The sequence below is a fragment of the Oryctolagus cuniculus genome, chromosome 15 (assembly GCF_051225735.1).
Source record: "Oryctolagus cuniculus isolate XC-2025 breed Fujian yellow rabbit chromosome 15, ASM5122573v1, whole genome shotgun sequence".
Classification (NCBI taxonomy): Eukaryota; Metazoa; Chordata; class Mammalia; order Lagomorpha; family Leporidae; genus Oryctolagus; species Oryctolagus cuniculus.
This window is the reverse complement of record NC_142881.1, coordinates 68563176-68576589: the sequence shown is the minus strand read 5'-3', so window position 1 is coordinate 68576589 and position 13414 is coordinate 68563176. Positions and strand designations below refer to the sequence as shown.

General features: G+C 59.8%; 1 protein-coding gene across 2 annotated transcripts in view; it reads left to right on the top strand.

Annotated features, from left to right (window-relative positions):
- DLG5 (discs large MAGUK scaffold protein 5) overlaps window positions 1-13414 on the top strand; it is a 106931-nt gene that overhangs the window by 59236 nt on the left and 34281 nt on the right. For both annotated transcript variants that reach the window (XM_051823772.3, XM_089314116.1), the window contains exons 6-7: window positions 9895-10154; window positions 11380-11692. In XM_051823772.3, coding sequence (XP_051679732.3) covers window positions 9895-10154; window positions 11380-11692 — 573 coding nt within the window. The remainder of the gene's footprint in view (window positions 1-9894; window positions 10155-11379; window positions 11693-13414) is intronic.

Below are 13414 nucleotides of genomic sequence, written 5' to 3'. Positions count from 1 at the left end.
GGGCTGGTTTGTCTAAGATTTATTTATTTGAGAGGCAGAGTTGCAGACAGAGAGGGAGAGACACAGAGAGAGGTCTTCCATCCGCTGGATCACTCCCCAAATGGCTGCCATGTATGGAACTGGGCCAATCTGAAGCCAGGAGCCAGGGGTTTCTTCCAGGTCTCCCACACAGGTGCAGGGGCCCAAGCACTTGGGCCATCTTCTACTGCTTTCCCAGGCCATAGCATAGAGCGGAATCGGAAGAGGAGCAGCTGGGTTTCGAACTGGCACCCGTATGGGATGCTGGCGCCGAACACAGAGGCTTAACCCACTACGCCACAGCACTGGTCCCTCTGGGGCCACATCTTAAGAAACACGACCGGGGGCCAGCACTGTGGTGTAGTGGGTTAAAGCCCTGGCCTGAGGCGCCGGCATCCCATATGGACACCGGTTCTAGTCCCGGCTGTTCCTCTTCTGATTCAGCTCTCTGCTTTGGCCTGGGAAAGCCGTGGAGGATGGCCCCGGTCCTTGGGCCCCTGCACTGCGTGGAAGACCCAGAAGAAGCTCCTGGCTCCTGACTTCAGATCGGCTCAGCTCTGGCTGTTGTGGCTACTGGGGAGTGAACCAGTGGATGGAAGACTGACTCTCTCTCTCTCTCTGCCCCTCTGTAACTCTGTCTTTCAAATAAATAAAATAAATCTTTAAAAAAAATAGAAACAAGACCCGAATGCTGGGTGTTCCTGTAGTTCTTGGGGCATCACTGCTCCCAGGCCCCTGCAGTGCACAGAAACAAGGAATATCTCAGTGCGCACACACACACACACACACACAAACCAATATTTTTAATAAAAGCGTTATTAGTTTTATTTGAAAGGCAGAGAGAGACAGAGCTCCCACTGGCTGGCTCATTGCCCTGCCTACAACAGCTGGGGCTGGGCCAGGCTGAAGCCGGGAGCTCGGAACTCAACCTGGGTTCCCTGCCGTGGGTAGCAGGGACGAGGTTACCTGAGCCATCAGTCCTGTCTCCTAGGGGGCACAGTAGGAGGAAAGTGGAGTCAGGGGCAGGGCTGGGACTGACACCCCGCAGTCCCCGTGGGGGTGGACGGCCCTGGGGCGTCCGGGCTGCTGCGCCAGATGCCACCCCGGCCTGGCCCTCAGACACTTTCAGGACCCCAGGTGCATTCCAGTGTCTCCCTTTTCGTTTTTGTAGCTGCTTTTCCACAGGGAAACCTGGTCCTTTTATTCTTAATCTGTTTCCTCACTTGGTCCACGCCTCCTGTAGGATGCCCTTCTGGTCCTCCCTGCAGTCCCCTCCCCTCTGCAGGCCCTGCCCACCCCCCCACCCCGGTGAGCGCTTGCCTGGCTCTGCCTCTCCTGACGGCTTTAAGGGTAAGTTGTTCACAATGAGGGAGCCTTCTCATTTTTTGGATTATTTTTTAATTGCAAAATTAATATATATCTTGTAAGAAATAAGAAAATGGTTTCACAATACAGAAATTTGTAAAATGGACATCAGCCTCCCTGTAGAGAGGCGAGCGGCAGGGAACAGTCGAGTGCGTGCCCGAGCCCCTTGCAGCACAGAGTGGAATCATACAACACCTTTGGTTGCTAACATTGGTGTTTTGTTTTGTTTTGTTTTTTGGGTTTTTTTTTTTTTTTTTTTTTTTTTGCTTAACATATAATGTGCATCTTTCTGTTTTTGTACAAACTCTGCTTCATCGTTTTCAGCCGCCGTGGGTATTAAGTTACACAGGAGCACAGGATCGGTTTAGCCCGGCCTCTGTTGACTGACCCGGGTACTTTCAGTCTTTTCCCGTTAGAAACCGTGTTCTGTTGGAAAGCTTGCTGCCTTCATGTGATTTCTTTCTCTGATACTCACTCACGGTAGGCCTGGGGACCTCGAGATGCATGTGTTTTTGAGCTATCGGAAATCTTTCTTTGTTTTTTTTAAGGACTTATTTAAAAGGCAGAGTGTCAGAGAGAGAGAGAGCCAGAGAGAGAAATAGTTTATCTGCTGGTTCACTCCCCAAATGGCCCCAACAACCAGGGCTTAGCTTGGCCAGGCCAGGCCAGGCTAAAGCCAGGAGCCTGGAACTCCATCCAGGTCTCCCCTGAGGGTGCGGGGGTCCAAGCACTTGGGCCGTCTTCCACTGCTTTCCCGCGTCTTCCACTGCTGGATCGGAAGCGGAGCAGCGAGGACTGCAGCTGATGTTCCCGTATGGGCCGCCCGTGTCCCAGGCTGTGGCCTAACCCACTGCGTCGCGGTGCCGACCCCTCTGACTGGGGGTGTTGGTTTGCTTCAGGCACAGGGCTGGGATTTTACCCATAGGCCTTGCCCCAGTCTTGGTGCTGGGAGAAGTTGCCGGAAGGGAGGGGAGTGCGGGCTGGCTGCAGCACCCGGGAGGCGCACCCCCCACCTCGCTGTCCCCTGCCTTTAACAGCCCCAGAGCGGGGGCAGGGGACAGGGCGCCCTCGCAGCTTCGCGTTGAGGGTGACCCGAGACAGACGCCAGGCGGAAGAGCCACCCCAGCTCTGCTGAGCGCCGATTCCTCCTGCCTGTTGGCGGTGATCCCTGGAGCGAATGGATCTTAAGGCTGTAGGCTTTCGAGCTCTCTAGTGGGAACCGCTTTGGAGGAATGCGTGTGTGAGGCAAGCGAGGAGGAGCTGCTCTGGTGGCTCAGGGAGCCCCGGGGTTGCCTGTGGGGGCAGGACCACCCCAGCCGGCCAAGAGCTTGCACCCCTCGTCTGCGCTGGGCGGGGCGGCTCCCTGTGTCCGCCTGCACCTGTCACCTTGCTCCAGGTGGCTGAGTTAACCTTTGCCTCGGGCTTCACTTTGAAGCTGGCTCTGCTTTGAGAGGTTGGTAGTTGTAGGTGTGTCTGTGGCCCGGTCTTAGTCCGTGGGAGGTCCCACAGCCCCTCGTGGTTGCTGTGGAGGCTGAGAGGTCATCTGGGTGGGAGTCACTCGGTGAACTGCTGTGGGTGCCGCCCAGTCCCGTCAGGCCTGCGTCGTCAGGGGCGCGGGGACACTGGGCCCCTCGTCCACTGCCAGGAGGGATAGAAAACGGCATGGCCGCTGTGAAAACTGCCCCGGAGTTGTGCAGGACGTTACACCAGTTGCCAGGTGACCTGGCCCCTCCAGTCACAGACGCCCACCCGGGCGCGTCGGAAATGCGCGTCCTCACAGAGAGCGGAGGCGCGACATGTGCAGCCTGAACGTCCATGGCCCCGTGCGTTCTCGCTCAGCCGGAAGGGAGTGAAGACTGGGCGTGCGCCACCGTGCGGGTAACTCCCAGAGTCCCCCTCTTGTGACTCGTGACCTCGAGTGACCACGGTGACAGCAGTGTGTGGGTGTCTCGGGCTCAGGGATGGGAGGATGGCCACCGTGAAGCTGATGGGGTGACAGGAATGTCCTGGAATTAGACGGCAGTGGTGGCTGCACCGGCGTGTGGACTCAGACCCTTGCGAGTCCCCCAGAACGCCGCACCGAAAGGGGTGAGTGGTGTGCTGTGTAAATAACATGGAGGCATGGGGCCGGCTCCGTGGCTCACTTGGCTGGTCCTCCACCTATGGCACCGGTATCCCATATGGGCCCCGGGTTCTGGTCCTAGTTGTTCCTCTTCCAGTCCAGCTCTCTGCTGTGGCCTGGGAGTGCAGTGGAGGATGGCCCAAGTGCTTGGGCCCTGCACCCTCATGGGAGACCAGGAGGAGGCACCTGGCTCCTGGCTTCGGATCGGCGCAGCGCAATAGCCGTAGTGGCCATTTGGGCGGTGAACCAGCGGAGGGAAGACCTTTCTCTCTGTCTCTCCCTCTCACTGTCTGTAACTCTGTCAAATAAATAAAATAAAATAAATCTTAAAAAAAAAAAAATAACATGGAGGCAAAGAGACTGTAGCCTCCGCCCCGCGCTCCTGAGCCGAGGCTTCTGTGCCCCCACTCTCCTACGTCTCGGGGTCTTGCCACCCCCACTTCCCCATACAAACGCCCTGGGGAGTCCCTTTGCCTCCGCCCATCCTCTGCTCCCCTTCTGCCGTGTGGTCCTTGGTGACTAACCCTGGGTAGCTCCCCAGGTCCGTTGAGCTGGGCCAGCGCCCCTCGGCCACCTGCTCCTCTCACCTTCCTGGAGTCTGGGGCAGGTGCCTTGTGGACCCCTCGGGCAGTGCGGAGGCCACAGGCCCGCTCCCTCCCGGCCCGAGGGCAAAGGTCAATCTTGCTGGACGAGGCAGGTTTTGTTGCCTGGTTCCTCCCACGCCTTGTAAACTTGAAGAGGCCCTTGCAGGGTGAGTGGTTCTGTGTGGCTTGCGTGTTTGCTTGGGGATTTATGGGCTCCCCGGCCCTCTGCATGGTTGATCTCTGAGGAAATGAGGCAGCCCTGGGGAAGGGGTGGGGGTGGGGGTGGGGGCACCACAGGCCCAGGCCTTGGCCCCCCTCCCGCTGGAGAGGAGCAGGCAGGTGCTGGGTCCCGGGTGTTTGGGGGTGGGGGCCCAGCCTGGGGTGTCCACACCCCTTGTCCGTCAGATGGCTCCCTCTGGGGTTCTGTGGGCTGCAGCAGGGGTGCTGGGAGGGGGGAGGCAGAGTGGAAGGTGTTTTCGCTTCATTTCCCCCACTTTCCTAAAATGCATATTCTTCAGTCAAGAAAGGAAACTGCAGTGAGGAAGTCCCCCAGCCCCTCCCCCAGCAATGGCTGACTCCTGGGATGCGTCCTGGTTGCACGCGGGAGCACACACACGCACACGCGTGCAGGCGTGTTTCACCCAGCACTGTGTCAGCGCCTCTGTCGGTTCCGTAGGTGTGAGTGAGCGACGTGGCGGTCAGCCCTCACCCCCACCTCCCCCACAGGCTTTCAGTGCACACAAGTGTGACCTTATGCTCTCCTGTACATTTCTTCAAAACGTAACAGAGCTGGTTCACTCCCCAGATGGACACAATGGCCAGCGCTGGACCAGGCCAAAGCCAGGAGCCAGCAACTCAGTCAAGGTCTCAAGCACTTAAGCTACCCTCTGCTGCCTTCCCAGGTGCACTAGCAGGGAGCTGGATTGGAAGTGGAGCAGCCGGGACTCGAACCGGCACCCGTGTGGGATGCTGGCACTGCACGTGGAGGCTTAACCTGTGTGCCACAGCGCCACAGCGCCAGCCCCTGTGCATACATTTTTAAGTTCTTTCCTTGGAGATACAGTTGCTGGGACCAGCGCAAGGTGTGATTTCCGTCGGGCTGCCGGTTTGTTTGAGATACTGCCGGAGTCCCACGAGTCTTTCCTCCTCCTGTCCTCTCCCCCGTCCTTGAAATACACGTTCTTCCTCTTGGACTCCACTCTCTCCTCCCAGATACCCCAGGTGTTCCCTGTCTTCTGTCAGCCTAGCTGGCTGGAGCTGTGAGTGTGCGTGTGCGTGTGCGTGCGTGTGGGTGATGCATGCGTGCTCATGTGCACGTGGCGCTGGCTGCGGAACGGGCATGATCCAGTGACGACTGATCTGCGCATTGTTACTCGAATGCTCTGCGGGTGACCGTGCCTCGGTCCCTCGGATCTCAGAGGCCGGTGACTAGCGGGAGCAGCAGGACCCTGAGCCTCCCGCCCCGCCTCCAGTAGAGACAGTGGAGCAGTGCGGGGGCCTGGGCGCCTCTCTGCGGATCGGGTGATTCCCCGTGACTCCCCAGCCTGTGGGGAGGTGGACCTCCCCCACGGGGATGCTGGCCGGAGCAGTGCAGGGCCCGGCCCTGCCCTCTCTGACCCCTGCATCCCGCCATGTGTGTCACAGCCGGGTTGAACATCGGAAGGGATTCCTGGGTCTGCCCTGGGTCTCTCCCTAGCTAGCCCCTTCTCCCCAGGAACTTGGGGCTCATCCTGGGCCCCGGATTGCCCCTGGATTGTTGGGCCTGTGAGCTCCTGGAGGCTGGGGCACTGGAGCACTGGGGGACGGTTGTCCTCTGGGCAGATTCCAGGCTCTCCTGTAAGGTGCTCTCTGCCAGGCCAGGGCTCTGCATTGGGTGTTTGTATCATTTCTAGGCCACCTTCAAGGCTGGTTAGTGAGGCTGGAAGGCAGGACCGCCCTGGGAGCACATCTGTCTGGTCTGCCCAGCACTGCCCCCTTGTGGAGATGCGGGTGATGGCTGCAGTGCCTTGGTCGGGCTGTAGGGCGGCTTCAAGTGGAGCCAGTGGGGTTCTCCCCCACTCCTTAGGGGCTGTCAAACATTTGAAGCGATTACAGTTTTTCCAGTTCGTTTGTGAGGCAGACGTGCGTGCACGCACACACGAGTCAAAGATCTCCCATGTGCTGATTCCCGGCCTAGATGCCTGCAGTGGCCAGGACTGTACCTGGGCAGAGATGGGAGCCCTGAACACAAGTCTTCTGCATGGGTGGCAGGCCTGAGCCCCTGCCACCTCCCAGGGTGTGCATTAGCTGGAGCTGGGGGCCGAGCCGTCCGACCCGGGACGTGGATGAATGAAGACATTCTCCATGGAGCCTGGAGGTGCTGCCCACCAGCCGGGCTGGTCCCATCTGGACCTCTGGACCCCCTGCCGATGTGGTCGCCCGTGTGGTCCGGGGGAGCCTCCTCACTTCTCGGTGGCGGGCACTGGGCCACGTGACGTCCGTGGTGTCTTCCTGCTGTCGGCGCTGCCCGGCGCTCCTCGGACAGGTGACTTCCAGAGAATCTCGCCGTGCCTGCTCCTCACACCGCGCCCGGAAGTGCATCTCTAGAGTTTAAAAGACTAAATGGGGAAAGTGGAGCTTTTGTGCTTTTTTTCCCCCAAAAAACAATAGAAGAGTGTATTTACTATCGCAAGGTAGGAAGGAAAGAATTCCATAAATAAAACAACCAGAGCACAACCGGGAGGAAGCAGTGAAACCGTAGTGTAACAAAAGGTGCAGCAGGCCAGTGTGAGAGCCACAGCCCCGGGAAATGGAAAACGGGAAGAAAGGGATGGGGGTGGGGGCACAGGGAGGAGGCTGGGGGGAGTGGAGAAAGTGAAGGCCTAGGAGCAGGCGCTGAGTGGAGGGAAGTCTGTGTCATCTGTAGACACACGGGTGGTTGCGTCGTCTTCTTAGTGATCGGAAGTATAAGTGACGAGAAAACAGTGATGCAAAATTTTTTTTTTTTGTCCCTGAGATTGCCAGTCCCACGTGTCCATTGCAAATGATTGATGACCAACATGTGATACATAGGTACGAGAGAACATTACTCAGTTGTAAAAGGAGGGGAATTCTGGGTGCTGGCGGCGTGGCACAGTGGGTGAAGCCCTGCTTGCAACGCTGGCATCCCATATCGGAGTGCCCTGTGCCGGGAGGCAGCGGCAGCCGGCCCCCGTTCTCGTGCCCCTGCCTCTCTCTGGAAGACCCGAGTGCGGCTCCTGGCTCCCGGTTCCAGCCTGGCCCAGGCCTGGTGTTACGGCCGTTTAGGGAGTGAGCCGGCGGGTGAAAGATCTGCCTTTCAGATAAATAGATACATAAATCTTTTTTAAAGAACGAAGGCGATGCGGACCCGTGCTGCAGCGTGGTGCACTTAGATGACGTTACGCTGAGTGGATTCTTCCTGCGTGAGGCGTCTGCGGGTCAGAGTCACAGGACACAGAGCAGGCAGGCGGCCGTCAGGGGTGGCAGCAGCTTGGCGGCTGTGGCGCGTTGCTTTTGCAAGGTTTCTGGACGTGCGTTTCGCTCAGGTGAATGCGCTTATTTAACACGGGCGGGAAGGGTTGTGTTCCTGTATTTTACCGCAAAGAGAAGCAGCAGCTGCCCGCGGGACACCTTGGTGAGAGGTGGCGGCTGTGCCGAGCGTCCTGCTGATGGTGTGTGAGCTGGCGGGGCTGTGGCCACTTGGGACCGCATTCTGGTATCACACAGCAAGAGTGATAAGCCTGTGTGCCCTGGGCACACAGGGAGAGGAGACAGGTGCAGCCAGGTCGTGGCCGTGTTACGTGTGGTGGCCAACACAGAGGCGTGTGAGTGTCCTGGATCAGAAACAGGAGCACGTGTGGTGCCATCGGATTGCAAGACACTGCCTGCCTCCGTGATGCGTCTGAAAAGCAATGTGGAGGCCGGTGCCGCAGCTCACTAGGCTAATCCTCCGCCTGCGGCGCCAGCACTCTGGGTTCTAGTCCCAGTCGGGATGCTGGATTCTGTCCCGGTTGCCCCTCTTCCAGGCCAGCTCTCTGCTGTGGCCAGGGAGTGCAGTGGAGGATGGCCCAGGTGCTTGGGCCCTGCACCCCATGGGAGACCAGGGTAAGTACCTGGCTCCTGCCATCGGATCAGCGCAGTGTGCTGGCCGCGGTGGCCATTAGAGGGTGAACCAACGGCAAAGGAAGACCTTTCTCACTGTCCACTCTGCCTGTCAAAAAAAAAAAAAAAAAAAAAAGCAATGTGGAGGGACAGTCACTCTGGTTACTTCACCCCCCCCCTCCCCAGTCAGAGTTCCTGGTTCGAGCCGCAGCTCTGCTTCCAGTCCCGCTTCCTGCGAATGGAGGCACCGGGAGGCAGCGCTGTTGGCTCAGGTGTTACCCACCTGGGAGACCTGGGTTGCGTTCACGGCTCCTGGCTTCCGCCTCTCCCCAGCCATGGCTGTTGCGGGCATTTGAGGAGTGAGCTGTGGATGGGAGCTCTCCATCTCTCTACCTCCCTGCCTCTCCAGTAAATAAATACAGCAACGAGAAGTTTGAGAGGCAGCGTGGAGTAAGAAGAGGCACCCCAGGTGTGCAGGCTGGCTATCAGTCGTGTGTGTGCACGCGTGGTGGTGCACGGCTGTGTGTGGAGACGGCGATGGCCGCAGCAGGCTCGGGGCCTGGTTAACCTGCAGGGGAAGCTTGAGCAACACCTGTCGTGTTTGGTTTCCTTGACGACACTTGGGGAGGTGCAGTAGCGAGATTGCAGCTGAGCAGTGGGTGTTGTTACCGTGTTCACGGTGCCTTCCCGGATGTTTCCTTGTTGTGAAGAAAGATGTGCGATGCCAGCATGGGGCTCGGGTCAGTGGCTCTGTGACTTTGTTGGCGTGCACTTCTGTCCTGCAACAGGGAAGTGTTTTAATGAAGCAGTGGCGATGTTAGGCCTGCGCACTGGGTCTTCAGATGAGTCTTGTATTTTGGTTTCCTTGTAACATTTCCTTTGCAAAACAGAGTTCTGAATTAAAACAAAGAAGAAAGAAAAAGGGGGCGAGATCGAGGCTGGGCTGGGGTGGGCTGATGGCCGAGGGGGCTTCCTGTCTCAGCCTGGGAGCCGAAGCGTAGGTCTCGGGCAGCGAGTTGGCATCCTGGTCCCTGGAGGTCTGATTTGGAACTAAGTCGTCGTCTGCTGTTTGTCCTGATTGTGTCACCGAGGGCCGGCCCTGCCGCCACAGGGAGTATTCCATCATCTCGAGTTCTGGCTCCCTGTGCTGCCGTGACCTGATAGCCCAGGGCCCGGGGTGACTGCGGCAGGGCCAAGCAGGCCTTTCCGGTTCTGTGCTGTCATTTGGGGAATAGGGAGACTGAAGCCCGCAGAGACGGAGTGACTCACGCCAGGGCTCGGCTCGCCTGCGGGGCTTGGCAGGAGTCAGCAGGCTCGGCTCGCTGCTGTTTTTTTTCGCTCCAGAGCTGCACCTCGAGTGAACTTCAGTGCCTGTAGTTCAGGGTAGAACCATCTCTCGCGGTGTCCCGTCTCACTCGGACACAGTCTTCACCATGTGCGTTGGAGCTGTGCCCTGGGCTCCAGCTATCCTGCCCCGACCTTCTCTCTGCCCCCAGAACATGCCTGGTGGTCCCTGCCTCAGGGCCTTTGCACTTGCTCTCCCCACAGCCCGGTGTGCTCTTACCACCACCCTTCACGCGTCCCGACTCGGGAGTCACCTTGGTGAGGCCTCCCCGGGCTGTGGCCTCCCTCGCAGCTGTCCTCTGCGGCCCACAAGCCCGCCCCCTAGCCTGCCCTTGGCCAGCTTGACTCTTTGGCCCCCAGGTGTTGAAGCACAACGGGTCCTCAGAGATTCTCAACAAGCTGTACGACACGGCCATGGACAAGCTGGAGGTGGTCAAGAAGGACTACGACGCCCTGCGGAAGAGGTACAGCGAGAAGGTCGCCATGCACAACTCGGACCTGAGCCGCCTGGAGCAGCTCGGCGAGGAGAACCAGCGCCTGCTCAAGCAGACGGAGATGCTGACGCAGCAGAGGGACACGGCCATCCAGCTGCAGCACCAGTGCGCCCTCTCCCTGAGGAGGTAGGAGCCGGGCGGGGACAGGGTGGCGGGCACTGGGGGCTTGAGGTCACCCGTGAGAGTGCCTGCCCTGCCAGGAGGGAAGTCAGCCCTGGCCGCCCTGCTGGACGTTTATTTGTTTTTTTTTTTTTAATCATTTTATTTATTTAATTTATCTGAATGGAAGAGAGCAAGCACCCATCTGCTGGTTCACTTCCCAAGTGCCTGTGACAGCCAGGGCGGGGCCGGGCAGAAGCCAGGAAGGAGGAGTGCAGTCTGGGTCTCCCATGGAGGGCAGGGACCCACGCATTTGCAGCCAGCTGCTTGCCGGGGTGTGTGTCAGCAGGGAGCTGGAATCAGGAGTGGAGCCAGGACTTAAACCCAAGACGTTTTGATATGGCACGGGGACATGGCGAGCGGGGGATTGAGTGCTGTGCCGAACACCGCCCCTCAAGTTCCGTTTGCTGTTAAGGAGTGTCCTCTGAGAGCCGGGACTCCCACCGCCCGCAGTGTTGCGTCAGCACCTGTCCCCGGGAGTTTGCAGGTTCGCCAGGAGAGATGCCCCCTGGTGTCAGCAGGTCCAGGGACTGCTGGGCTGAATCCAGACAGGTGCCCTGCTGCGGGCCTTCCCAGAGCTGTCCCCGAGGCCCTGTGTGCCGCCCTGCGGCAGGAGGCCAGGATGCACAGCTTCCTAAGCGTGGGTCATCGGGGACCCGTTTTGTTTCTCAAGCGGTGCCCCCTGCTGGTTTGGCGTTCCTCTGCTGTGGGACCCAGGCTTGCCTTTGCCGCCTGCCTGTGTGCAAGGTGCCTCCTGGCCTGGCAGGGTGGAGCTGTGCTCTGGAGCCAACCTCATGACCTTGGGCCAATTGCCTGCGTCCCAAGGCTGCACCGTCCGTGTCTGGTCAGACTGAGTGACCCTTAAGCCCGTGCTGGTCTCTGCTGGCCATGGTTTTGGCATTGTTTCGTTCTGAGTATTATTAAACGTGCTGATATTTCCAGTAAAGCAGAGGGCGTGCCGTCCTCAGTTCCGCTTCTGGTGTTCATAATAGGCTGAGAGAAAGCCCAGGCCCAGGGCACTAGGACCCCGGGCTGTTCCCTCACTGGGCTGCAGTGAGTGACCTCATCCGAGGTGCCACGCCTGGCTGCCGTCCAGCAGAGTGGAGCTGGCGGGAGGTCGTGGAGTGGCCCGGTGGCCAGCGCAGCAGGCAGGTCTCTGCCCCGGCCACGTCCCGGCTGCCTTCCTCTGCAGGTTCGAGGCCATCCACCACGAGCTGAACAAGGCCACGGCCCAGAACAAGGACCTGCAGTGGGAGATGGAGCTGCTGCAGTCGGAGCTGACGGAGCTGCGGACCACACAGGTGAAGACGGCCAAGGAGTCGGAGAAGTACAAGGAGGAGCGCGACGCCGTGTACAGCGAGTACAAGCTCATCATGAGCGAGCGCGACCAGGTCATCTCCGAGCTGGACAAGCTGCAGACCGAGGTGGAGCTGGCCGAGTCCAAGCTCAAGAGCAGCACGTCCGAGAAGAAGGCGGCCAGTGAGGAGGTGGAGGCGCTGCGGCAGGTAAGCGGGTTCGAGAGAAGAGCTGCTCGGGTTAGCCCTGAAGCTCCATGCCGGCCGGGTGATCGGCCGCGCCCAGGGGACGCCTGGGCTCTTGTTAGAGTCCAGCTTTGGTGTGGGCTGCAGGACGCCCAGAGGTAGGTGCAGGTGCGGCCCCAGTCCTGGACGTCTGGGGCTTGCAGCCAGTGTTGGTGGTGCACACAGACACTCTCGTGCCCAAGGCCATGGTTATGTGATGGTGGGCGGGTCAGGCTTGTGCTGGAAGTCGGCACATGAGCCCAAGGCCAAGTTCCCCAAACCAGAGACCTGTTTCTCGGGGGCTTTCCCTGCTGGCCACGTGCATCTGACCGTCAGCTCTTTAAACAGGGCCCTCGTCATAAAGCTCCGTGCCTCCGGGCTAGGGGTTACAGTGTGGGGCAGGGTCCACGTTGAGCCGTCCAGCTCACCTCGCCAGCCACCTTCTGGGATCCGCGCGTCCCCCCTGTGAGACCACTTCCACATCTTCATGGATGCTTGTCCTCCCCGGGTGCAGGGGTGCCTGCCGGGGCTGGGACTGCCGCGAAGAGTCCGTTCCTTGTGGGGGGCCGGGTGTTGTGGCTCTGATGAGTGCTTCTAGCCTTGATCGTGAATAGCGTTAGCGTTTTAGGCCGGGTCATTTCCCTCTCAAAATAGTTTTCTGTTCTGGTCTCCTTAGAAGGCGGGTTTTAAACGTGGTCTCTGGGAAGCGGAGAACTTGTTGTTGGAGGTCAGGCATGTTGCAGGAAGGGTGTGCACTGGATGCCGGCGATGAGGCCTGGGGCGACCAAGGCCGTCCTGCTGCCAGCCAGCCAGTGCTGGGGGCCGTCGGGCATGCGAGGGACGCAGGCCTGTGCGTGATACAGAGCCCACCTCGGTTGTGTGACCACTCGCCTCTCCCCGTCTGCGTCTCAGCTTCCTCTTCCACACAACGGAGCTGAGAACAGCATGACTCTCAGGGTAGTTATCGGCAGGAACGCTGTCTGCCTGCGGTGCCCACGAGGCCAGCGCGGCAGATGAGGGGGAGCTCGAGTCTGTGTTGCTGAGCTCACGGTGGCGCCCGTCTGCATCCAGCTGGCCCGCCAGGGCTGGGTGAAATGGGCTGCGTGGTGCGGGTTCCCACGAAGGCTCCGAGCTGTGTGCAGAGGCACAGGTGCTGTGCTGCCACCTCGGAGAAGACCCGATACCAGGAGCTCCTGGCCCTGTCGTCGGCCCAGAAGACCCGTCGCTCAGTTCCGTGTCCTGGTGTCTGAGCCTACATCTTGTAGGGGGAGGATGTCTGTGTCAGCTCAGACAAGGGGAGGAATGAAGGAGACGCCAGCCAGGCCATGTCCAGGCACGGAGCGTCGGCCACCTGACAGGCGAGCCCGAGGCAGGACAGCGGCCTACTCCACAGGCTCTGTGGAGTTTGGAAGTCACCGCGAAGGCTCTCGGTGGCAGTGTGGTGCGCACAGAGGAGTGTGAGCCCCTAGGCCTCACGAGCAGAGCAGCAGGGTCCCTGCCGAGGCCGGGCGTCCCGGTGGCCCGCTCCTTGCTCCCGGCACCTGCTGTGTCCTTCAGCCAGAGCCGGCGCCTGGCCTCCACAGGGGTGCTGGCTGCGTCCCATCAGCTGAGGCAGGACTCTCTTGCGGGCGCTGTTCCCAGTCAGCAGGCAGGAGAGGGAAGCCCCCGCCCCATCCCGGCAGCAGCCAGAGCCCCAAACCCCAGCTC